The 25984-nt window shown below is 50.5% G+C and overlaps 1 protein-coding gene across 7 annotated transcripts in view; it reads left to right on the top strand.

Moving 5' to 3' along the window:
* EVC (EvC ciliary complex subunit 1) overlaps nucleotides 1-21582 on the top strand; it is a 63747-nt gene extending 42165 nt beyond the window's left edge. For 2 of the 7 annotated variants that reach the window (XM_032333802.1, XM_032333801.1), the window contains 9 exons: nucleotides 3943-4052; nucleotides 9194-9404; nucleotides 10339-10545; nucleotides 12729-12873; nucleotides 13507-13618; nucleotides 18004-18130; nucleotides 18862-18955; nucleotides 19477-19588; nucleotides 20140-21582. In XM_032333802.1, coding sequence (XP_032189693.1) covers nucleotides 3943-4052; nucleotides 9194-9404; nucleotides 10339-10545; nucleotides 12729-12873; nucleotides 13507-13618; nucleotides 18004-18130; nucleotides 18862-18955; nucleotides 19477-19588; nucleotides 20140-20224 — 1203 coding nt within the window. In that variant the 3' untranslated portion in view covers nucleotides 20225-21582. The other 5 variants (XR_004283353.1, XR_004283354.1, XM_032333803.1 and 2 more) reach the window with 5 other exon arrangements.
* The last annotated feature ends 4402 nt before the right edge of the window (nucleotides 21583-25984 follow it).

Raw genomic sequence — 25984 nt, 5'->3', positions numbered from 1 at the left:
CCCAGTCCACTGTGCTGGGTACCCCCAAAGGTGTCCCCGTCCTAATTCTTAGTGGCTATGAACATAGGACCTCATGTGGCACAAGGGACTTTATGTATGTGGTTAAGTTCAAGATCTTGAGACGGGGGAGAGTCTCCTGGACTATCCAGGTGAACCAATAGAATCACCAGGGTCCTGTATAAGTGAAAGGGAGATGCAGGAAAGTCAGAGTGATGTGGTTGGAGGAAGAAAGCCCAGCCAGCTATCACTGGACTGAAGATGGAGGGAGGGACTACTTGCCCAGGAATACAGGTGGTCTTCAGCAGCTGGAAACGGCAGGGAGGTGGAGTTTGCCCCAGAGCTTCCAGAAAGCAAGTAAGCCTGCTGACACCTCGGATTTAGCCCCTTGAGCCTCATTTTGGACTTCTGACCTGCAGAACCATAAGCTGCAGAGTTTGTGTTGTTTTCAGCTACTGAGTGGTGGGAGAAACAGCCTCAGTGGGAGAGTAGTGGACTGCCATAGGGGAGTCTGCACTTTTTTTTTTTTTAAGGGAAGCAGTCTCCCTGCTGAGCAGAGAGCCTGATGCAGGGCGTGATCCCAGGACCCTGGGATCATGACCTGAGCCGAAGGCAGAGGCTTAACCCACTGAGCCACCCAGGCACCCGGGAGTCTGCACTTTTCACAGGGCATATGGCGGTGGGTGTGGTCCGTAGTAGCTCGTCCCATTGTTAGTAACACCCCCCACGGTCATCAGTCCATCATGTGTTAAATCCTGACATCATCTCCCATTCTCCCCCCACTCTCCCAGCCCCACTGTAGGCAGGTTTCCCTCACCTGGCCACCACACCTGCTCCTACCTGTTCTGAGCTCTCAGTCTCCTTTGCTGGTTCCTTCTCACCTTCACTGCATCTGCCCCTGGAGTGGCCCAGGATGCAGCCCGGCGCCCTCCTATCCGTCTGCATGTACTTTCTTGGTGACCCATCCAGTCACATACCATCCGTCCTGGTGTCCTAAGGCTGCATGACAAATAATCACCAGTGGCTTAAGACAAAATACATTCATTATCCCACAGTTTCTGCAGGTGAGGAGTCCAGACATGGCTTCACGGAGTCCTCTGCTTGGGGTCTCGGAGCTGCAATCCAGCCCATGGCCGGGGTCTTATCTGGATTCTCGACCAGAAGAGAATCACTTCCAAGCTCACTTACATGGTTCTTGGCAGGATTCTGTCCCTCAGTTTTTGGACTGAGGGCGGCACCTTCCCCGTTTATGTCATCAGCTCAGGATGCATTCCAAACTCCACTCTCTGCCTGAGAGCTTCCTGTATTTGATGAATAGGCATGGACGTATCCCATGCCCCAAAACAGAATTGTTGGTCTTCCTGCCCAACCTCTCCATCCACACTCTTCCTCCATCTTCCCGTTGACAAGGCCAAAACCCCTGGATTTGTCTCGACTTGCCCTTTTTTCACCCCCAATGTGGAACTGACAGAAAGTCACACAGACTCTCCTTTCTGTCTAGTCCAGAATGGAACCACTTTCATCATGTCTGCCTTTACACCTGGTCACAGGTACCACACCTCTCATCTGTGACAGCAGGCCCCCAGTTTCCCTGAATCTGCCTCCACTGCTGTGATCTATTCTCAACCCCCAGCCAGAGTGATCCTTCAAAAACATACCACATGACATTGATTTTTAAGATGCACATTTTAAAAACATTTAACAGCCTGGACATGGAGATGCATCATAATTTAATTGGCAGTGATTTGTCTCCCTTAGTGATACTTAAAACAATTGTGCATCTTATAATTGCCAGTACATCAGCTTTGCTAAAAGACACAGTCACATTGTGTCACTTCTTTGCTATAACCCCCCAGTGGCTTTTTTCTTCATGCGGAGAAAAGCCAGGATCCTCACCATGTCTTATGAGGCCTTCCATGTCAGGGTCTGGCTTCCCTCTGACCTCCTTGTTCTGCTGAAGTCTTTGCTCCCATGTCACCCTCCTGTGAGGCCACCCCCGCAATGAAGCCTGCCCTGACTGTGTTTTTTAAAACAGCAATGTCCCCTTCCCTCAGCATGACGATGTTTGCCTGAGGTGCTGGCTTTAGAACAAGCCACCTGTAATTCGCCCCTTTTATGGGAAGACACTACAAAACCATGAGGGTGTACCAGTCATGTCCTGATTGCTTCTCCCTTTCACTCCTTGGTAACTATGCACTTGAAATAAAGAGTAAACTTGCCCAAGGTCACAAAATTACCAGGTAACAATGACCAGGTCAGCACTCTAGCCCACTGAAGCAGCTTGTTGCTTCTGAATTTAAGCATTCATGAGCCAGCATTTGATAACATTGGAGAGGTTGGTGTGACAATTGTAGGCACCTTGGAGTTGGATGGCCTTGGTCCCCTCGACTGTGTTTGAGTCCTGTTGCTGTTTTTATCTGCATTCTGAAGTACCCACCAAAGACCCCCATATACTTTAGTGACTGTTCATTTACCAATTAGAGCAGCAAGGCTGTACAGAATTTTCTTCCTTTTTTTTTTTTTTTTTTTGAGGGGGCGGGGGTTGGGGCAGGAGAGAGAGAGAATCTCTGCCTAATTCTCCATTGAGTGTGAAGCCTGAATCAGGGCTCAATCACACAACCCTGAGATCATGACCTGAGCCCAAATCAAGAGTCAGAGGCTTAACGAACTGAGCCACCCTGGCTGTAGAGAATTTTCTATATGAAGTTCTAGCCCCCTAAGCACTCTGACAGGTTCTTGTAGACTCCTTACAAGAGAAGTCAGAGATTGACTTTGATGAAAATTCCAAGGGCACCTGGGTGGCTCAATCAGTTAAGCATCTGCCTTCAACTCAGGTCATGATCCCAGGGTTCTGGGATCGAGTCCCATGTCAGGCTCTTCACTGAGCATGTCTGCTTAAGATTCTCTCTCTCCTTCTCCCTCTGCTCTTCCTGCTCCCATCTCAAAAAAAAAAAAAAAAAAAAAAAAAAAAAAAAGGATCCAAAGCCATAAAGATAAGATCTAAACAACACCATTGGTGATCTGAGGCTTCTTTGTAGGGTTTTTGTGGATGATATGAAGGTCTCCATTGAGAAGCCCAAAGAATCTACAAACTATTGCATCTATTCAAATTGCTTAGTAAATTTCCCAGATACAAAATCAGCATCCCAAGGCAGCAGATTTCCTGCAATACCAGAAGCACCGAGTGATAAAACCAATAAGGATCCTCTTCAGAATAAAAGCTGTAGGGTGTCTAAAAATAAACCTGACCAAAGTGTGTAAGAGCTTAGTGGAGAAGTTTATAAACTGATGTTGGAGGCATAAAGTAAGACTGAAGAGAAATGCCATGTTCTTGAATGGGAAAACTTGATCTTGGAAAGATGGTGATCCTCTCCAAATTAATCTATAAAGTCAGTCCAATTACAAGAAAATCCAAAAGACAGTTTTCCAAAACTTGACATATGAAAGGCAAAGCAACCAAGAATAGCTAAGACAGTTTTGTTTTAGAGAATATGGGAGAATTTGCCCTAAAGTCTACACAGTTTTGCTATAAAGCAACAGATATTAAAGCAACATGGTGTTGGTGCAGAAATAAAAAGACAGACCCAAAGACTAAGAGAGCCTAGAATGACATTTGTGTATACGTAGAAACTGTGTATGATAAGGTACATGACAGGCCAGGCATAAAAAGATAAATTAATAAATGGTGCTGGGACAACTGGTAACTATTTGTGCAGAAAAAATTAGATGCCTTCCTCATGCCATGGAAAATGAATGTTCAATGTTTTAAGACTTAAATGCAAACTAGAAATTTAAAAAATCTTTAGAAGGAACTGTAAGAGAAAATTTTAATGAAATCAAAGGAGAAAAGGTTCTTGGAAACAAGAAACAAAAGGCGTGTTCCAACAAAGCGATGATGGGTGATGTGACCTTGAGCTGACCCCTGTTGCTCTGTGCTGGATTTAGATGTGGATGGAGGAGCATACCCTGTCCTCTGTGCTGCAGACGCACCTGCAAGATGACCATGAGGGCATCGTCCACCAGGTCTTGGGCCGACTCGGTGGCCTCAGTGAAGAGTGAGTACAGATCTCTGAAGGAGTGGGGGCCTACATCTTGTGTGATCTCCATGCTAACCTCAGTGTTCTCATCTGTTAGATGGGCACATTAACTGTCCCTTGCCATTCTTACAGTGTGGTTTTGAGACCAACCAATCTGGAAGGGTAAATGTGGAGAAGAGTGATAGCAGAGTGCTATGGATAAAAAGCTTGCAATCAGAGTTAATCTGGGAAAATCTTGCCCTCAATTTCCTCATCCATAAAATGGGCTAATAATACTTAATTCATAGAGCTCTTTTTCATAGCAACCTTCTTGAATACTTTTTTTGGAAGTATAATTTACATGTATTATTTTAAGTCTACAACTCAACGACTTTTGGTACATTTACAGAGTTCTTCAGCTATGACCATGATCCAAATTTAGAACATTTTCTATCACTTAAAAAGCCTCCATGTCCCAATTTTCAGCCACTCCCAATTTATTAATAAATCCATATTCTTCTCTTGAGAGAGAGAACAAGCCAGGGGGAGCAACAGAGAGGGAGGGAGAAACAGACACCCTACTGAGCAGAGAACCTGATATGGGACTCAATCTGGGGATTCTGAGATCATTACCTGAGCCAAAGGCAGATGCTTAACACACTGAGTCACCCAGGCACCTCTCTTTTCTACTTTTTCTATAGTTAATAGTGTAGTACCATATTCAACTTCCTCTAAAATATTTGTGTTTCCTTGTTTTATATAAGAAAAATTATTTCGATAAAACTGTTTTTCTAGTTGCCAGACTTTTCCAGGACCCTGGTGTGTGTATACATCAAGAAGTAGGTGGATATCTGTCATATTGGATACAATAGGGGAAGGAGATGACAACAAGCAGAAAAACCTTGTGAGCCATGCTAAGATGATAGGGAGTGATTGGAAGATTTGTCCAGCCTGAAACTTGTGTCTTTTATTTGTACTAATATTTGGTCCAATTATATTTAATGTAAATCTTAATATTGTTATATTTTGATTTTTAATCTATCATCTTACTGTTTGTTTTATGTTTGTTTTCTGCTGCTCTGTGTTCTCTCTTCTGTCACCTTCTTTTGGATTAGTTTTTTCTTTTTTAAATTTTAATTTATCTGTCTTTTGGCATGTTAGCTATGTATTCTTTACTGTGCTTTTAGTTGTTCAAAGATTTTAAATTGCATCCTTGATGTGTCAAAATCTGATATACACTAATATATTCCTTCTTCCGGGAAATATGGACACCTTAGAACACTTTAATTCCATTTATTCCTCTCTCATAGAGTATGCTTTTTTAGTAGATATTTTACTTCTCTATTTTCACCCTATGAGATGTTATTATTATTTTATGCAGTCAACATTTACTTAGTTTTGCTCACGTATTTATCCTTTTTGTTGCTCTTGATTCTTTCCTGTATCTTTAGGGATCCATTTGGGATTATTTTCCTTTGCGGGAAGTTTCTCTTTATTTCAGATCTGCTAGAACCCAAATTCTCTTAGGTTTTATTTGTCTGAAAAGGTCTGTCTCATCTTCACATTTGAGGAATATTTTTATTGGGTATAAAATCCTAGCTTGGTTGTTATTTTTTAAATGCTTTTAAAGATAATCTTTCATATTCTGGTTTCAGTTATTTCTGGCTGCTTTTAAGATTTTTCTTTTGTTGGAGTGCCTGGGTGGCTCAGTCATTAAGTGGCTGCCTTTGGCTTGGGTCCTGGGATCGAGCTCCACATCGGGCTCCCTCCTTGGCAGGAGGCCTGCTTTCTCCCTCTTCCACTCCCACTGCTTGTGTTCCCTCTCTTACTATGTCTCTCTCCATCATATAAATAAATAAAATCTTTTTTTTAAATTATTTTAATTTTTATTTTTTATAAACATATATTTTTATCCCCAGGGGTACAGGTCTGTGAATCACCAGGTTTACACACTTCACAGCACTCACCAAAGCACATACCCTCCCCAATGTCCATAATCCCACCCCCTTCTCCCAAACCCCCTCCCCCCAGCAACCCTCAGTTTGTTTTGTGAGATTAAGAGTCACTTATGGTTTGTCTCCCTCCCAATCCCATCTTGTTTCATTGATTCTTCTCCTACCCACTTAAGCCCCCATGTTGCATCACCACTTCCTCATATCAGGGAGATCATATGATAGTTGTCTTTCTCTGCTTGACTTATTTCGCTAAGCATGATACGCTCTAGTTCCATCCATGTTGTCGCAAATGGCAAGATTTCATTTCTTTTGATGGCTGCATAGTATTCCATTGTGTATATATACCACATCTTCTTGATCCATTCATCTGTTGATGGACATCTAGGTTCTTTCCATAGTTTGGCTTTTGTGGACATTGCTGCTATAAACATTCGGGTGCACGTGCCCCTTTGGATCACTACGTTTGTATCTTTAGGGTAAATACCCAATAGTGCAATTGCTGGGTCATAGGGCAGTTCTATTTTCAACATTTTGAGGAACCTCCATGCTGTTTTCCAGAGTGGCTGCACCAGCTTGCATTCCCACCAACAGTGTAGGAGGGTTCCCCTTTCTCCGCATCCTCGCCAGCATCTGTCATTTCCTGACTTGATGATTTTAGCCATTCTGACTGGTGTGAGGTGATATCTCATTGTGGTTTTGATTTGTATTTCCCTGATGCCGAGTGATATGGAGCACTTTTTCATGTGTCTGTTGGCCATCTGGATGTCTTCTTTGCAGAAATGTCTGTTCATGTCCTCTGCCCATTTCTTGATTGGATTATTTGTTCTTTGGGTGTTGAGTTTGCTAAGTTCTTTATAGATTCTGGACACTAGTCCTTTATCTGATATGTCGTTTGCAAATATCTTCTCCCATTCTGTCAGTTGTCTTTTGATTTTGTTAACTGTTTCCTTTGCTGTGCAAAAGCTTTTGATCTTGATGAAATCCCAATAGTTCATTTTTGCCCTTGCTTCCCTTGCCTTTGGTGTTGTTCCTAGGAAGATGTTGCTGCGGCTGAGGTCGAAGAGGTTGCTGCCTGTGTTCTCTTCAAGGATTTTGATGGATTCCTTTCGCACATTGAGGTCCTTCATCCATTTTGAGTCTATTTTTGTGTGTGGTGTAAGGAAATGGTCCAATTTCATTTTTCTGCATGTGGCTGTCCAATTTTCCCAGCACCATTTATTGAAGAGGCTGTCTTTTTTCCATTGGACATTCTTTCCTGCTTTGTCGAAGATTAGTTGACCATAGAGTTGAGGGTCTATTTCTGGGCTCTCTATTCTGTTCCATTGATCTATGTGTCTGTTTTTGTGCCAGTACCATGCTGTGTTGATGATGACAGCTTTGTAATAGAGCTTGAAGTCCGGAATTAAATAAATAAAATCTAAAAAAAAAAAAAAGATTTTCTTTTGTTCTTTGGTTTTCATCAGTTTATTATATATGCCTAAACATGCATATGGCTTCCATGGGTAATTCTTGTTTGTTTGCATAATAAACTTGCAGTGCCTCTTGAATCTTCTTTGGTTTGCTGTATTTCATCAGTTTTTTAAAATCCTCAGCCATTATCTCCTTAATATTCCTTTTGCCCAGTCTTTCCCTACATTTCTAGAGCTCCAATTATACATTTTATTAGACTTTTTCACCATATCCCACATACATCTTATATGCTATCCCATATTTTTCATTCTTTTGTTCTGTGTGATTCAGGCTGGATACTTATTTTGAGCTGTCTTCTAGTTCACACTCTCTTAAGCAATGTCCCATCTGCTGTTAAATCCATCTACGGTTCTTAATGTTGGTACTGAATTTTCAGTTCTAGAACTTCCATTTGTCCAGCCTGAAACTTGTGTCTTTTATTTGTACTAATATTTATTTTTACTAAGATTTATTTGTACTTATTTTGAGCTGTATTCTAGTTCACACTCTCTTAAGCATAGTTTTCTTCATAGTTTTCTGTTGTCTCCTGAAATTCTTCATCTTATCATTTAATTTATTAAATGTATTCATCATAACTATTGTAAAGGTTTTGTCTGATTATCTCAATATCTGATATCTTTCAGGTGTCTTTCTATTGTCTATTTTTTCTTTCTATTTTTGACCATTTCTTATCTGTTTACAAGTCTGATTATTTTTATTGAATGCTGGACCCTGTATTTGAAAATTGTAGAGATCATTTAAGGTTTTGAATAATGAGATCTTCCTCCAGAAAGGATTTATCTTAATTCTAGCAGAGATTTCACTTAATGGCAGATCTGTGACCCTATTTGTGAATGTAGCTGATTCAAAATTAAGCTTCCATAAAGGATGATTCCTTATTCTTAGGACAAGAGCCCCAGCTGAAAGCCTGGAGTGTTTGCCAGGTCTCTCCTCCTTAGTATGTTGACTGCCAACACACTCCTCAGCTTTTTAGGCTGTCAGAAAATACCAAATGTGAACTTCTCTGGTAGACCAGGTTCTTCACTTGAGTCATTGGGATGGGAACTCAAAAACAGCCTACAGTTTCGGTTCTGGATGCATTGATTTTTCAAGTTATGTAAGAAATTCAAGTGGATATCTACTGAAGACAGCTGCATATATGCATCAGAAACTTGGGGCAGGATAAAATAAAGTTGAAAAGATGAATAAAAGAACAGATGGCTGAATACAGGTGAACAGCCGTGTCTAAGACAACAGGCAGCATGAGATGGGACAATTCCAACCTACTGCCTTCTGGAAAGGCTCCCTGAGGAGCTGGGCTACTTGAGGTGTTGTTTCTTGGTAGCTTAATGTATTAGGGTTGTCCAGAGACACAGAACGAACAGGGGATGTATACACAGGCAAGCTGGAGACCCCAGAGAGACAGTGGTGTATTTCCAGTCCCAAGCCTGAAGGCTTGACACCCAGGAAGAGCTGGTATCTTGGTTTGAGTCCAAAGGCGGGGGGAAGAACCCCATATTCCAGACCAATGCAACCCATGGGAGGTTCAGCCTTTTCTTATCTTCAGGACTTCCACTGACTGGATGGGGCTCACCTACATTAGGAAGTGCAGTCTGGTTTACCCCACCTACTGACTCAAACATTAATCTCATCCAGAAGCACCCAGAATAATATTCGGGCATCCTGTGAACATTCTGGCTGACAAATAAAGGTAACCATCACGTTCGGTGAAACCAAGAGCATTGACTCCCAGCCCCGTGCCCACTTTCCTCAAAGGTCCACATGGTGCATCCTGCAGGGACATGACCTTCTGCTGCGCTCCGCCCTCCGGAGGCTGGCTCTCCGGGGCAGCGCCATCACCACGCTGACCCACATGAGACTTTCCGGGAAAAAGAGCCTTCTCCAGGAGTTGCGTGAGCAGCATGCCCTGGAGCAGGGCTCCTCCCAGTGTCTGGATGAACATCAGTGGCAGCTACTCAGAGCCTTGGTAAGATCGGCATATCCGCCCCCTACCGGCCCAGCCAGGCAATGCCACTCCATCAGGTTCCAGTCTCAGCCATGATTGCCAAAGCCCAAATCTTGGCGCCCCTGTTGGTGCAGGGTGAGAAAATGGCAGCCTCCGGAGGGGGGATGCGGGGAGTAACAGGTGTGCGAGAGGGCTTTAGTGTCTGCTATATTGAGAATTATGCTAAACACGAATATGAAATCAGAAAACAGACCCATACCATCATTATCAGGGTGCTGGGAGGAAGGGGTCCTATGATCTGTTTTAAGGTTTGAACAAGTCGAAATAAAGGATTTATAATATGTGGGGCTGGGATTTAAACCCAAGCAGGCCGACTGCTCCCGTGGAGCCACTGAGCTATTGGAACAGCTGGTGTTTTGACACATTAGTGAGGGAGAAGCTCATGGTCACTTTCCTTTTACCCGGGAGAGCTCCATGGGAAGCAGGCAGGACTGGCCCTCCTGCCCCTGACCCCCTTCACCTCCTCCTCCAGCTCAGATTCCCTGCCCTGGCTTCTGTGACATGCCAGATTATACTCAGACTCAGCTCTGGCTTCGAAACCTAGCTCTGCTGTGTGACTTCTACAAAGTTATTTAATGTCTCTGGACCTCTATATCCTCATCACTCCCAGTGTTCAGGCCTCATGATGTTTTGGAAGAATGAGGAAGTTCTTGTAGGTGTGAGAGGCCCCAGATGGCACTGGGCACACAGTTGGTGCTCAATAAATGCTTTCTTCAGCAGACACCCAGGCTCATCCGTTGTTGACTTTGCAAGCCCAGAGGTCCCCACTTTCTGCCTTTCTCAATCCCTTCCTCAACCCTGCTGGCGTGCTGGGCTGACACTTCCCGATCCAGGCCCCGGCCAGAGCTTCCCCACGGTGCAGCAGCAGAGGCTCTCCCTCTCCCATTCCCTCCAGGAGGCGCGGGTCGTGGAGGAGGCCAGCAGGCTGGAGGAGGAGGGTCAGCAGATCCGGCTGCAGCTCCAGCAGCAGCTCCTGGCTGAGGCCCAGGAAGTCGGGCGGCTCCTGCAGCAGCATACAGAGCGAGCCATCGGGCAGGCACTGCTGGGGCATGCTCGCAACGCAGCCACCAAGAGTCGGGCCAAGGACAGGGACGACTTCCAGGTGTGAGGGGAACCCAAGTAGCAAGAGGGATTGGGATGGGGCGCGGGTGGCAGGGCGTGGCTTCCTCCTTGTACAGGCAACGATGATAAGCCATAGGAATAAAAATAACAATGGTCAGAAGTAGGGAGCACTGTACTTCTGAGTCCACCTGTATGGACCCTGTCTCACCAGGCTTGCACTGAAACGTGGCACAGAAAGTTTAGTTTCCTTTCCCTTTCAGATGGGAAAACAGGCTAATTATGGGCAAGACATGTTTAAAACCTTCCAGATTTAAAAAGTGGCTGACTTGGGGCTGGAACCCAGTCTCGCCTGCATGGCCAGCACATGCTCTGTTTCCCCTCTGCTGCCTCTCACCTTGAACCATAAGGAAAGATGAGACACCTCCACTTGTGGCTGATGTCCACAGTAAGAGTGTCTGTGGCTGGCTCGCACAGCAGGTGCCACAGATTTGAAACCTGTAACAGCTAGCTGTCATTGTGATGTGCCCAGATGCTTGTGGGCTTCATTCATGAGCTCGTTCCTTCAAATAGTCACTTTACCAATACACATTGCAAAGAGTTGGACCCACATTGCTGGGATGCCCCCTCTCCTTCCAAATATCTCAGGTCTGTTACACGCAATCCAGACATCTGGGCTGTGCCTGGATTGTGACGTTGGTAGGGTCACTTCCTTGCCCTAATATTCTACACCTCTTACCTGATAAGTGCTCACAGCATGAAAATGGAATAAATATAAGCATGGCATCCCTTCCCAGAGGGGGTCTTAGTCAGGCTAGGGTATGGTGCTCTCTCCCACAAACCTACAAGAAAGAACAGGTGCTCCATTTCTGGAAGAATGCTCCTTTATTCAAGTTCCAGCCACAGGACTTTTTGTCCCCGAGCCCTATGGCAGACGCTGGGCTAGTGATCCAGGTGGACAGCATCTCCCCTCTGTGGGATTTACCACCTCCTACCAGATGGGCAGGACACAGAGGGGAGCAGACAGTGCCCCCAATCCTATGGCAGGGAGGCAGGAGGACAGAAAGCCTGATGGTGCTGGTGGGTCCAACGACTTGGGAGGGAGTGGAGAAGAGGGACTTCCTGTCTCCCCGTTCCGGTTCCGGCTCCGTGTTCTAAATGGAAGTGAAAGCAGGCCACAGCCATCAGTGGCAGCTCCTGACCGGAAGTGCAAGGCCAGGTCCAAGGTCCTTGGAGGAGTGGAGTTGGAGCCCCTCTGTGAGAATGCCGAAGTCAGCACAGAAGGAGAGAGACAGGGCACGTTGAGGGATGAGCGTGGCTGTGGGAGCTGTAGATGCTCAGACCTGCTCCCCCACCCTCTTCACCTCCACAGCCTCCACACACGCCTGCAAAAGCAGGATACGTTTCTCAGATAATGCTTGGAGAATAAGTGAACAGAATAGCTCTAGAGACATAACGTAATCAACCCCAAAGCAGTAACTACTTGGTAATAAATGGGCATTTCTTTTCTTGCCCAAAGCCTAGAACCATTCGATAAATGGTTTGTAGAAATGGGAACCCTTGAGTCTGACTCTCTCCCATCATCTTATGAAGTAATGGCTGGTGGCTTTGCCAGTGCACAGCCAACACGTCCATGAGGAGGGGACATTTCCTCTCCACTTTGGGCCTGAAGGTTTATCACCTGAGAATGCGTACTGCTGCCTGTAACAGAAAGACATGCTAAAATGGCAAATAAATAGAAGTTATTCACCCCACATAACAAGAAATGTGGAAGTAGGTGGCTTCAAGCTAGCACAGAGGCTCTGTGATGTGACAAAGCACCAACTCTTTCTTTCCACTCCACCATTCTTGATTTTAGTTTGCTGTCTCATAGTCTCGAAATGGCCACGTCCCCTCCAGACATCAGATCTGCATTCCAGGCAGAAAGAAGAAAACAGCAAAATCTTCCCCACACACTAAGCTTTGCCTTCACGTTTGTAAAGGGAAGGTCCCCCATCAGTCTTTCCCTAACACTGTGTCTCATTGGCTGGAACTGGGTCATATGGCCAGCCCCAGACCACCCCTGCCTAAGGAAATAAGGTCACCAAGAAAGGTGTAAACCAAGCACACACTGCTTGCTCCCTGACCAGTCAAGGCTGGGAGTTGTGGAAGCCAAGTACCAGGACAAGGGGAGGCAGGGGACCCTGCGTGCAACTTCCTTGCTGAGTCTTTTGCCTCCTGCCACAGAGGACACTGACAGAGGCGGCCGTGGAGAGCGTTTACGTGACCAGCACTGGGGTCGACCGGCTCGTGCAAGCCTATTACCAGCAGATCAGGAGGGTCATGGAGGACCATGAGGAGAGGAGACTCCAGCATCTGGAGACCCTGCAAGGTATGGCGCCCTCCTCAGGGAAGCCCCGCAGGCCATGGGTGGGACATGCCCGATGGCTCTGGATACTTCATGGTTCTCCAGAGTAAGGGCTGGGCTGGGCCAGCAGGAGACAGACGAGGCTGCCACACTGAGCATTCAGGGGCATTCACTAACCCTCCAAGCGTTGGTGTCCCCATCTGTGGGGCTAGGGTTGGGCTCACTCTCCCTGCATCCTCTGAGCTCTGACCTCCTGCTTCCCTGACACCCCGGCTCTAATGTGAGGATTTCTCCGTCAATGCAATGAAATGATAAACTTAACTGTCCCCATGAGCAATTCTGGCTTCATTCATACTTCGTTGTTGAACAGCCACAGAAGGTTATGTCCCTAGAGATCACCCAGGTTACAGACCATCCAGGTTAAACCTCTCTGTACGTTCTAGAAAGCTCCTCCCTCTTCTCCAGGGGCGCAGGGTCTGTGAGGGAAGCCGTGCTTTCTCGTGCATCCGGAGGCTTTCCCAGGGCGAGCATGGGTGCTGGGTAAACACATATGCTCCAAGAGCAGGTGTGCCGCTGATCTTTGTGCCCCAGACCTGCCCCAGACCTGGCACAGATGTGTCCAGACATGCCCCCAATCTCGTGTGTTGAATGGTCTAGGTGAGAGAACGGAGAATTACAAGCTGCGGACAAAGCAAGGACTCGGGGAGCCTTCCTCAGGGACCCCAGTGGCGGGTGGAGCTGGCAAAGCCTGCAAGGCGGTCCATCAGAGGTGAGCTCCCCCTTTTGGCGTCTGATGGGACCTGTACCTATCTGGTTCGGGAGGCCTGTGCGCCTCTATCTGGCTTCCGGCTAGACTCGTGGCCCCTTGGAGGGGCCTGGCACAAGGGAAAGAAGGAGACCGGGTGCAGCGTGTTCCCCCAGTGCCAACTCTGACACGAGGATGGGGGGCAGGCTGTTTACTCTGGAGGTGACTCCTGAAAGTCCAGTGAGGGAGACCAAGGTGTCAGCCGGCTGGGCTGAGCTCTTGTCCAGGCTCTGGGAAGACCCTTTCCAGGCTTCCTTGGGCTGTTGGCACCACCAGGTTCCTGGCAGAGCTGAGGTCCCATTGCCTTGCAGCTGCTGGCTGGGGGCCACCTCGACCTCCTAGCGACCTCTCCTGTGCTCTGCCTCCCTCTTCAGCCACGTCTTTCTTGACTCCGGTTGGAGAAACTTCTCTGCTGGTATCATCCCCATGATTGAGACCCACCCAGATAACCCAGGATAATCTCCAGATCTTAAAAGTTGCTGACCCCGATCAAGCCTGCAAGGAGCTGACTGGCATGAAAAGTAACGTCTTCACGGGTTCCGGGGATTAGGGACACTTGTGGGGGACACTGTGTGGCTGACCACAATAGAAAACAAAGCAGATCGGCCCCAGGACAATGAGGTGTTTCCACCCAAGGCTCAAGTCCACTCTAGACCTCCTGAGAGATTGTGTAAAATTCAACTTCCAATTTTGCCAGCAAGGGATGTGGAAAATAAGGGTTTGTCCATCTCTACCCTACTCCCATGGGATGAGGGCCCGCCCTGGAGGTGTGATGTCACGAGCCCGTCTGGCCGGCCCCCGAGGGACAGAGAATGCGCTGAGACATAGACACAGCGACTTGGTGTAAGGAGCCACTGACCTGGGAGGAAACTGTCCTCGGATGCCCAACAGCCTCCCAGGGAGCAAAGGGCTGTGCGTGCTGCCTCAACCTTCCCCTGTAAGCACCTCCCTCGATGAGCTCACAGCTAGCCCCCGGGAACAGCACCTGTAACTCCCGAGCTCATAGCCAGGGGGGAGAGACGGACAGGGAAACAGCAATAAATTGGCACAGGTGCTCTGATGGGGGAGGGGAGGGTCCCCGCAGGATGGCGGGGCAGGAGTATGGGTCCCTTGTCCAAGCAGAGGCATCCCGGCAGCTGGAAGCAGCAGCAGAATGATCACTGCCCTGCATGATGGAGGTGTGGGCTCTGCGCCGTGCTGCACGGTCAGTTCCAGCCCCTGACAGTTGGTTTAGGACCCAAGATCCACAGGGCCCCCTGGGTCAGACTATGCCCTACATCTGCTCTCCACAAATCCTCCAAAGGGCCGTCAGCTGTGGTCAGCAGGTGTCCTGCCATCAGGCTGCAAGGTGCGATCTTGCCTGGACCCTGGAAGATCCATCCACCTACGGACCCTCAACTATCCAGTGCGGGCAGCATTGTGTCCGATGGTTCTCCCGCTGGACGGACAGGTCTCGGGTCCCCACACTCAGACTTGGGGGCTTTGAGAGGGTCTCCAGAAATCTGAATTGTTAATACACTCCTCCTCTCCAGGGATGATGGTGGATATAGTCTGAGGGCTTCACTTTGACCCCCGTGACCCAGGAGGAGGGGCCTCGGCCACCCCCAATCCAAAAGCCACCAGGCGTATGGGAGAGGGAAGCAGAGCCCAGGAAGGATGTGGGTGCGTGACCAAGGTTCACTGTGACTTAGATGGCCTCCTATGTGGCCGTCAGTGTCCTTCCCGCTCTGCCCAGTTACTCAGAGTTCCTAGTGAAAGCTGGCCAGAACTCCTGGGGACAGAGCCGTGTCATCACAACAGATAATCGACTAGGAAGGGCAACACAAGAATGAGCCCACAAAGCAGTTCTCTGTCCAATGGCAGATTCCATTATTGCATCTCTGGTGAGTGCTGTGGTCGTGGGAAGGCCCTTCTGAGGGACACCAGTGACCCTGCAGTGGCAGGGCCCTTTCTGAGAGCCACGCACTATCTTGGTGCCTTCCCACCCCAATCCTCAGCTTCCCCATCCGTGAAGTAGGCTTGCAGTAGCTTTAGCCACACTGATGTATTCCCGTGCAGCGCCAACAGCGGGGGTGGGGGGGCTCATGGCCAGCAACCCCATGTCCCTCTCCATTGGCAGAGTCATCACCACGGTGCCTTCTGCCCTGTGTCCAGTGCCCCTTGAGAATGGAACACCTCTGCCATCAGAACTGTACCAAACGGAGGTCTTTGAATCGCCATTTCCATACTCAGAAGTCTAAGGATAAGGGATTTAAGAGCTGATGTACCTTGTCCAGGTGTCTCAGACCCTACAGGCAGACCTCCCTCGGTGGAAGGGATGCTGGAGGGTCAGCAGTCCTGAAGGGGATCATGCTCTGGGGCCAGGCACTACACGGCTGTCCATCCACAGGCAGGACTGTCCAGTGCATGGCTCCTCCCTCGGCCACTCTCCTGTCTCAGATCCTTGTCACTCCCCTCCTGGCTTAGAGCTGTGGCCTCCGGGCTCCCATCTTGTCCTGCCGTCCACACTGCAACGAGGGCATCACAGAAATACAAGACAGCCAGGTCTCGGGCTGTCCTGGGCCCTTTCTTGACTCCCCAGGCCTTACAGGGTGAAGCCCCACCTGGACCCCTCCCCCATGTGGTGCTCCCCCAGCCTGCCACTCCCATTAGCCAAGCCCCCAGTGGGTGGCAGCCAAGAGTGACCAGTCCTGTTGACAGAACAGGCAAGGGACAGGGTGCTCACAGCAAGAAGCCACCTAGCGGCTGAATGGGGTCCCCCTAAAGATTTGCCCATGTCCTAATCCCTGGAGCCAGTGCATGTGACCTATTCGGAAGAAAGATCTTTACAGACGTCATCCAGTTGAAGCTTTTGAGAAGAGATCGTCCTGGATTATTTCCGCAGGTCCTAAATCCAACGGCAAGTGGGGCCGAGGGAGGTTCGATCACACACGGGACCACGGGAGGATGGAGGCAGAGGTCGGGCTGGTGTGGACACCCGCTCAGGAGTGCCAGCAGCCACCGGGAGAGGGGAGAGGCAGGAAAGGGGCTTTCCCCTAGCCCTGTGGATGGAGCACAGTCTGCCGACACCTTGATCGAAGCCTTTGGGCCACCAGAGCTGTGAGACAATAGATTTCTGTTATGTGCCCCGTGTCAGCTTGCGGTCCTTCGTTAGAGCAGACCCAGGAAATGAATGCAGCCTCCCAGAGGATGTGGGAGTGGCCAAGCGGCAGAGCCGGGACCTCCGCTCCTCCGGTGACGTGTTCTTCCTCCACCCCCGCCCCAGCCCCACCTCACAGGGCCCCTCACGCAGTCAGGCACTGTGAGTCCCTTCCTCGCACCTGCACCTTCCAAACTCAGGCCAGAGATATTTTTATGTATAATCGAAGGAGGGGGATGGATGGATTAATGAAGGGGTCTTGTAGGATGAGTAGGAGTTTGCCAAGCAAATACAAAGAAGAAGGGAAAGATATTACTGGCCAAGAGAAGAGCATGAAGCAAAAGCCAAGTGAAACGTGCCTTCAGGTGAACACCATAAACAGCCACCTGCGGACCCCAGAGGGGGCTTCTCTCTTCAGGGCCAGAAATTCAGCACGTTGGAAAAGCATTCACAAAAGATTGGAAAGAAAAATGCAGAGGATGGTTATGCAAACGCGGTGGATGGGATGAAATCATGCCTGTTTGCTGAGGGTCGGAGGAGGGTCAGGCCAGGAAGGGAGGGTTTTGGGATGGGGGAGAGGGTCTCCGCCCCTGAAAGCAAGCTGGGGCTGTCTGCAGATCAGGGACCTCCCTGTGGCCTCAGCTTGGAGCCCTGCCTCCCTCCGAGGCCTGGGGCTCCCGTATTCAGGATTTGTCAAATGCCGAGTGCTTGGCAATGAGCATTCTAGTTTCCGTTTTCAGTATGGATGGGTAGCTGGTGGGCCTCTGGTCCTCTCAGGAGCATGCCCCCCTACCCCTGGGCTCCGATGATTTCTCCTATGAAGAGGCCACTTGCTGTTTAATCACTTGGCAGCTGGGGGACTCGGAGACTGCCACCCCCCCCCCCCAGCTGCTCCCACCCTGATGATTCTACTCTTTGTCTTGCTGATATCCCCAAGGATCAGGTAGGGCCCAGTGAAAAACAGGCCTGCGGGATTCTGGAAACTGGTCCAGAGTGTGAATTGCGTTTGTGATGAGTCAGCCCCCCGGTGGCCGCTGTCGCCCCCTGTGCAGGCACCATAAATCAGCGGAGGCCATCCTTGTCTCATGGCTCATGGGCCGCTGCTGGCCACCCATTCCCATGACTCAGCAGGTACCTGGAGAACTTGTGCTGGGTCTCTGATTGACCGGCCGGCAAGGGTAGTGCTGATGGCCTCCGTTCCTTCCGCCAGAATGGAGGAGCAGCGGAAAACGTTTCTGGCCCAGTTCACCGTGCACCACCGGGTCCGCCTGGATGCTTGGAAGCAGAAGGCAAGGGCTGTGGATCATCTGGAAGCCCAGCTCGAGGCCCAGCTGCAGGTGGGAGTTTTGGCAAAGTGCTTGCCCAATGTGGGTGGGGTGGGCCACGAGGAACGGAGCAGCACAACGCCACTCTCGTGACCACAGGGCAGCAAAGACACCTCGGCCCTGGCTCAGTGAGGTTGTCTCTGGCCATGGACTTGACCGTGAGCCCTGGGGCCGGCAGGAGTCTTCACCCCAGTGCGGCCATGGTGAGAGGACAGTAGAGGCGGGGAACGCTTACTAACTGAGGGTCTGTCACTGAACCGAGGGCCGTACACGCGCCCTCTGATGTCACCCTCTGAGAGCCAAGGATGGGGTCGCTGGTGTATTCCGGTTACAGATGGGGACACTGAGAGCTTGGTCACCATCTAGCATCCCACAGTTAATAAGTCACGGCAGCCATGCTCGTGTTAACCCACAGTCTTGGCAGCCAAGAACTCAGAGCCCGAGCTGAGCAGAAGAGAGTTAGATCTCGACTCTGCTGCTCCACCTCTGTGGCCCTCATGAAGTCCCCACCTCAACGTTCTCATCTGTAGAATGGGGTCCCCTGCTGGTGTGAGTGAGGATGGACAGTTCTCCAGCAGGAGCTAGAAAACGCTGGCTCCCTCCCTCCCCTAGGTCTGCACCCCTCTGGGGTGCTGCTGGGGGTACTGTGGGCTCCCAGGGCCACAGTCCCTTCAGCCTCGCTGTGGTGGAGAGGTGGGACCGGGCAGAGGGACCCCTGGCTGACCCTCCCTCCTTGTGTTCAGGAAGCTGAGCAGAGCTTCATCTCTGAGCTGGCGGCCTTGGCCCGGGTGCCCCTTCCCCAAAGCAGACTGTCGCCAAGTAAGCGTGGACTGTCAGGTAAGTCCTAGAAGGCAGTGCCCCAGGCAGGAGCCTCTCAGGGCTGCGGATGGGATTCCAGTCCCGTGTCCGCCACTAATACTCTGCGTGGCTTCTGTGCCCTCGTCTGTAAATGAGCAGGCTCAGGGCAGCACTGGGGCCCCCTGGGAATAATTAACACCCCACTAATTATCTGGTTACCAGCAGCAGCTTCAGTGACCTCACAGGTGGTGTAGCCTGCTAATGGGTTAGGGATGGGGAGCTGTTGAAGGACACAGGGGTCTGCTGACCTGTGTTGTGCTCTCGGGGTCTTACTGCTCGTGTGATAGAAACACGGGGAAACTGACAGCCCTGGGTTCGAACCCCAGCTCTGCCACTGAATGGCTGTGTGGCCTTGAGAAAGCGCCTCACACCCCGGGCCTCAGTTTTCCCACAAGTTAAGTGGGTGCAATCGTGGAAAGCACAGAATGTATACTTGGCCTGAGTTGGAGTCCCATGCTGGGGGTCACGGTGCCAAAGTCTGGTTTCTGTGTCTTCTGCAGAGAAGCCTGTAAGGACGAGAAAGAAGAAGCTGCTACCCCGGGAGAAAGGGGACCCAGGGGGGCCCACTGACGATGACCCTGCCTCGGGGAGCCACCCCTCGGGATCGCTCAGGTACAGCGGGGACCCCGGCGTGCTGCCCGTGGGTGATTACTGACCACCCAAAGTCCGGGCAGAGAAATCTGCACCTTCCTCAGAGGTGTTGGCCAGAGGCTCCCAGACACGACAGACAATGGTGAGAGGTGTTAATACTCCTGTCACAGCTGCCGTCCATGTCCTTTGTGGCTGGTTTGCCCGTGACCTAGCTCCATGTCCCACCAGCATGCAGCCTAAATGACCGGGCAGTTCCCCGCCGCAACCCAACCTTCGCCAGGTCCCCACCGTTACAGACGCCCTGGGATTTCCAGTCGGATAAATGTGTCCTGGGCACCTAGTCATCAGAGCAGGGGGGTCCCTTTCCCTGTGGTCCTCAGATGACCCACACACACACACATCAAACAGGGGCAAACTGGGAGCTTTGTTTTTCTCCCAACAACCCCAGTCAAAGGGAAAGTGGTTTAGATCGCCTGTCACTGCCTTTCCCTCTGATCACATTGGAGAAGTGCTTGCCTCTAGACAGATCTGGAATCAGAGTTCTGACCCCTGCTTTGTGTCCATGTTTCCAGCAGCAAAAGGCTAAACCAGCAAGAAAATGAAGCTGGTGATGGCGAGAGCCCCAAGAGACTGCTGAGGGAAAGAAGCAACTTGTAGTTGGCGGCGGTCAGGGCTGAAGCCGAGAAGCCGGCCTGGACACTACTGCCAGCCCCAGCTGGGTGAGGCAGTGAGGGCCACTGGGGGGACGGGGTCCCCCTCTGCTTCCCAGGATCGCTGCGAGGGGGCTGGACAGAGACTGATGGACAGCGCTGACAAGGCCTCCTTGACCAGGGCGGACCCTCCTGCCTGTGGAATTAGAAACCCATGTGGGACACCTGTCTGCCGTTTTCTCTCTCTCTGGCTTCGAGATGTGGCTTCCTTCCTCAGGGACCTCTTCCTCCTTCGCTGTCTGAACCACCCCCCCATGGTGTCCTGCTGTCCTCCGAGCGTGCCCACCCAGTGTGAGGCAGCCTTACTCCAGCCCCAGGGCGCCCCTGCTCCCCAGGTGCTCCCAGGTTTTCTGCTGGGTGTGCAGGGGTCTCTGGGAGTGCTGGGGTCATCTGGCCAGAAGCCTTTTCTCCACCATTTCTGTCACCTCATTCTGTCTGTTCCATGAGATGTGTCCTATGTGCCATGTCCCACACACTTGGCTACAGTGTTCTTATCTGGACCCATTCCTGGGTTTGGGTCAGCTAGTAGCTAATGTCAGTCACTTTGGGGGTAAGTCTCAGGGTCCCAGGACCCTGACAGAGACTGTAGAATCCCTGGCCTGTGGACCTACAGCACCAGCCCTGGGGACCCGAGGCCCCACAGAAACATCCTGATGCCTGTGCGGGTCTTCTGGGGGCAGCCCCGTTCAGCCCTTGGACATTCCCGGGGAGGAAGGAGACCCCATTTCCGCGGGGGTCTCTGCTGCTCCCAGAGCTTCCAGACCAGCCCTATTGAAACAACTGCCAGGAGAGGCCTTTCCCACTCGGAAAGAAAATCACTCTTTTCATTGAAATCAGGGATTCTCAACCTTGGCACTCTGGACATTTTGGGTGAGATAATTCTTCGTTTGGGGGTAGGGGCTGTTCTGTGCATAGTGGGATAATTTGCGGCATCCCTGGCCCCCCAGATTCCAGCACTGCCCAGTCGTGGGATCCAGACATGTCTCCAGGAACATGGCCAGATGTTCCCTGGGAGGCATCACCCCTGATCTGAGTCAAAGTGTGCCACCACCTGGGAAGTCCGGAAAGAGTGGGCCCTGGGAGCCCCTGTCCTGGCAATCTCCTGGGCCATTTGTGGCCTGACTTTTTATTTCTTAAAATCTCAGTTAGACTCTCTCAGTCAGGAAAGAGTGACTCTGGGACGGAAGCCATCCGCCATGCTTACCTGGCTTGTTAAGGATGCTTCCCATCAGAGCATCGGGTCCCAACGGGTCTGCCCACAGGCTCCCTCTTCTGGCTGAATAAAGCATTTCATTATTCTGCCGAGTCTGTGAACAAGCTGTGGTTTCCTTCTTGCAGTATTTTGGGAACGTGGTTGACCTAGAGACCACTTTTGTCACGTGGGTCCTTCACACAGAGGCATTCTGGAGTTGGGGATGTGTGATCTGGTGACTTGAATTTGGTAAATGCAGACGCCCCTGCAACCCCGTCCTCTTGGAAGCATCAAAGGCAGCTCAGCTTCTGTAGATCTTGCGGGAAAATTGTTTTGTTTCCTGTGTGTAGCATCCTCCGCCCAAGCGATGGTGTCGCACTCCGGTGCTGCTGGGCCCTTCTTCGGGCCTGCTGTATAGCTGTTGCACTTGGCACAGCTCGGGGCGCAGAACTCGGTGGACACTGGACTGTTCCTGTTCTCATCACAGTAGAGACGGAGCCTTCCAGCCTCCAAGCAGGGGCCCAGAGGTGCCTCCCATAATGCACCTGCTGCCCACATCAGAATAAAACGTGGACACCAGAAGCCATGGGACTGGCTGGCGCAGGCTCTGGCATGCCTGGGGCAGGGTTCACAAACCCAGCACACGCAGTGCAGAGGAGACGGAGGACCCATCGCCACTGATCTCCTTAACCCTTCCTATCCCAGTGAGTAGTATGGGCGAGAGGTTGGTGGGGAGGTGGACTCAGGTGACCTGGAAGGGGATGGTGGGTAAGTTAGTGGATTCTTTCCTCCACACACACCTTCCGTCTGACCTGAACTCAGCAAGGAGGAAGGCCGGGCCTCTTCAGGGACCTCTCTGGCCAGCCTGGTGTCTGTCCTGCCCCTACCTCTAAGGCTGATCTAGACAGGACAACAGGAGACTCCTAACCGCTCCAACCTTTGCCTCCTGCTCTGCCCTGCCTCCTCTGACTGGCCCACATATCCCAAGACCCAAAGCTGACTGGTGCACACGTCAGCAGCATTCTTTGCTCAAAGGAGAAAAAGCAAAATCTTTAACAAAGACCACAAGGCCTGGCAAGGTCTGATCTCAGCCACAGCCTCGCTGATGCCCCACCCTCACCCAGCCTGTCTCTTCTTGTGACCTCACACCTGCCCTCCCCCACGTGCCAAAGGGCCTTTGCACAGGATGTTTGTGCTGCCGGCCTGGAACAGCCCTACTCCCTGTCCCTCATCTCTGCCTCACAAGCCTGTAAACATCATTCACATCTTAATGGCAAGACTCACATCAAGCACCTTCCCTACAGCCCCTAGACAAGATCAGGCCCTCCCCTTAGGCTCTTAGCCTAAGAGAGGAAAAATAAACGTGGCTTTATTTCCCATCCACATTTGGAACCAGCTGAGACATAGAGCTGTTGGGGAGATCTGTACATGGATCTTGATGGAGCCACGTTGGAGGGCTGCTACTGGTCCTGTGGCCGTGAAGTCTGGCTCCTCCATTCCTACCTGGCCACACACACAGCCCCAGACACAAGCCTTCCCCGTGGGGACAACTGGAAACACCACAGGAACAGAGAAACAGGGAGACCAGATCTGGGGTGAGAGTGCTGGAATGTGTACATTTTGGGAAGAAGAGCTTAATAAAAATCAAATGAAACTACAAAGGGATAAGAGCGAATCAGTATTCAGAATGAGGGAGGAGAGGAGAATGAAGGATTTATTTTTTTAAAGCCTATAGAATTACACAAAAAATCACAAATCCAAAACAAAGTTTTCTAAATCAGTGGATTGCCTCATTCACCTCTATAATACCTCAATCTAGTATTTCTCCACTCGAAATTCGACACATCTGGCAGCCAGGAGATGTTCTGTGGACCAGCCTCTGGCTCGGTGCTCCTCTGTCCCTCCCCCTCAGGCCACACGCTTCTGGTGCCAGATGCCACGGGACTTGCGTACTCTGAGTCCTGATACAGGAGAGGTAGCACGGGGCTGGCTGTTTGTGCTGGGCTGGCCAGCACACAGAAACATCTCAGTGAACCCCAGTCCACCAGCCCTGACCCAACCCTGGAAATGCCCATGGCCTCCCCAGTGACACCTGATACTCGGGGACGTAGGCGGGGAAGAAAATCGTGTCTTAACCGGCTGCAGCTCACAATGTACAGGAACAAGGGCTCTGTGGACGTAGCACTAAGCCCACCCCCAGGCCTGAGAGGGGTCTGTGCAGACGTCATTGACTTCATGGTAAACCACGTCCAAGGTCAGTCATCTCCTTGGAGAGAGGAAAGGACACCCCTCGGCACACTCAGTTCCCTCTTCTCAGACTGAGCAAGCAGGTGCGGTTCCTGGGGAAGAAGGAATGAGAAAGGCCAGGAGAGGCCCGCACCTCTGCCCGAGCGCAGATGCCCCTCCCTCGGCGCAGACACCAGGAGTGGGAGATAAGCATCTGTTTCCCTTCCTGGCAGCAAAGGGCAGGTGCAGTTAGATGTTTGGGGTAATAATTCCATACCTGACCTTCCCCCAGAAAGCATTCCCCCTTGCGTTCCCCTGATGAGCACAATGTCTGGTATAAAATAGCCCTCCACGGTCACTTGGTGGGAGAAAGAAGGAAGAAAGAGTGGATGCGGAAGAGCCCTTCAGGGTGGCAAAAGTCCTTTTGGTTCAAAAACACTCTTCTTGCTCCTCTGCCCCAGAAATTGATGTCACTGGAGAGAAACTCGGGGCCAATAACACTGGAAATGTGCGTCACCAGGGCCCACGCTTTGTGCCTCGGAGAGTCACAACCACATGCACTTTGGTGCAAAGAGCAGCCCCCAAGTGTGTGGAGATCTGACACTCAGGCCTTGGGAGCTGCCTCCTCTGGTCCATTCACCAAAACCAAGTGCTCACACTGACCCTGGGGCCGGAGTACATCAGACGGTGTAGAGGATAGTGGACAATGGATGGGGGAGACTTTAGCTGCTCTGTCTCACCTTTTAGAGTCAATATGCAATACAGGTGCAAAAACAGACCAGCCAACGCAGAGGGGTCAGGCCAGCCCTCACTGGGACACCAGAGCCCACTTAAACTTAATCAGCTACAAGCTCGCTAGCTTTGCAGTGGTAGTTTGAAGCTGGCTACAGGGGAAATCAGCAAACTCTGCAAACTGGGGCTCCCAGCCCAGCCCAGCCCAGCCCAGCCTTGTGTTTAGTATTTGTTTTGCAGGGTACCTTGGGATCCCTGGATCAGAAGACCCCCACACTATGGCCACCTGATTTATAATAAAGCCACCACTGCAGCCTAATGGGGGGGGGAATGGTCTTTTCAGTAAATGGTGTGGGGTCATTTAGATATTATATGGGAAAAAGTAAGTCTTGAGGCTTCCCTTTCCTTATACACTAAGATTAGTGGAAGATGGATCAAATACCCCAACGTGGCAAGATACAGCACGTTTTTTGGGAGGAGACTTAGGAGAATTGTGGATAGCAGAATAATTCCCTTCCAGCAAAGATGTCCACATCTTAATTCCCGGAACCTAGGACTAGGTTAGGCCTGTGACATGATAAAGGGGAATCACGGGTGTGGATAGATGGATGAGAGAATGGATAAGTTTCCCCTAAAGCTTTTCAAGAAACATCCCCTACCTCTTCCTACCATCTCAGGACCCAAAAGAGAAGCATGTGCCTTGTAAGGAATGTGGTAGCACAGGCTCCAAAACTTAAGGCTTGTCTGTCTTGCACCGCCAGGACCGGGGACTGTGACTCTTGGGGGTGCTGGGGAAACTCATGTGGGGCAGTGGTTGCTGGCCACCTCAGTCAGTTATGCAGAGGGGCAGTACCCCCACCAGGATGTGGAGCTCAGAGAATGTTAAGGCTTCTTTAGCTTGTACCCCCAGATGGGTTAGGGGGTGATGCAGGAGAGGAAATGCTTTCCAGAGAGTGGGGTAACTCACCACTACCAACGTTACTCTTCTGGAAGTTTCTGTGTTGCCCTTTAATAGTATGAATGGGCCACAACCAAACATCAAAAGACCTTATTCTTTACTCTTGAACTTTCCCTTTATTTAGCCTTGTTTCAGTAAAGTCCATTACAGACCATGAGCCAGCACCATGTTGGACCTTAACTAAGGTGTCTTAACCCAGCCAGGCAGAGGGAGAACACACTAAAGCCTTTAAGTAGATGTACTTAGCTGTGCTGCCTTGGATGATTATAAAACTTAGCAGTGAGGAGAAAGGAGCCTTGGACTTTGGGCCAAACTTCATGGGTCCTGGATTCAAATCCTGCATCAGCCGCTTCCTCACTGTGTGATCTTGGACAAGTCACTAAAGTCTCCAGGACTCCTCTGAAAAAGGGGCATAGTAGTAGAGCCCACCTCACAGAGCACCTGACATGTAGCCAGTGCCACACAGGTGCTGCCTGCATGATCACCATCACCATCATTGTCATCACCATCACCATCATCACCACCACCATCATCATCTACCATCTCCATCCTGTTACCATCATTGTCACTGGCACCACTGTCACCACCACCATCATCAC

Source organism: Mustela erminea, chromosome 2 (assembly GCF_009829155.1).
Source record: "Mustela erminea isolate mMusErm1 chromosome 2, mMusErm1.Pri, whole genome shotgun sequence".
Taxonomy (NCBI): domain Eukaryota; kingdom Metazoa; phylum Chordata; class Mammalia; order Carnivora; family Mustelidae; genus Mustela; species Mustela erminea.
The sequence above is the reverse complement of the archived record's forward strand: the minus strand, read 5'-3'. Positions and strand labels throughout refer to the sequence as shown.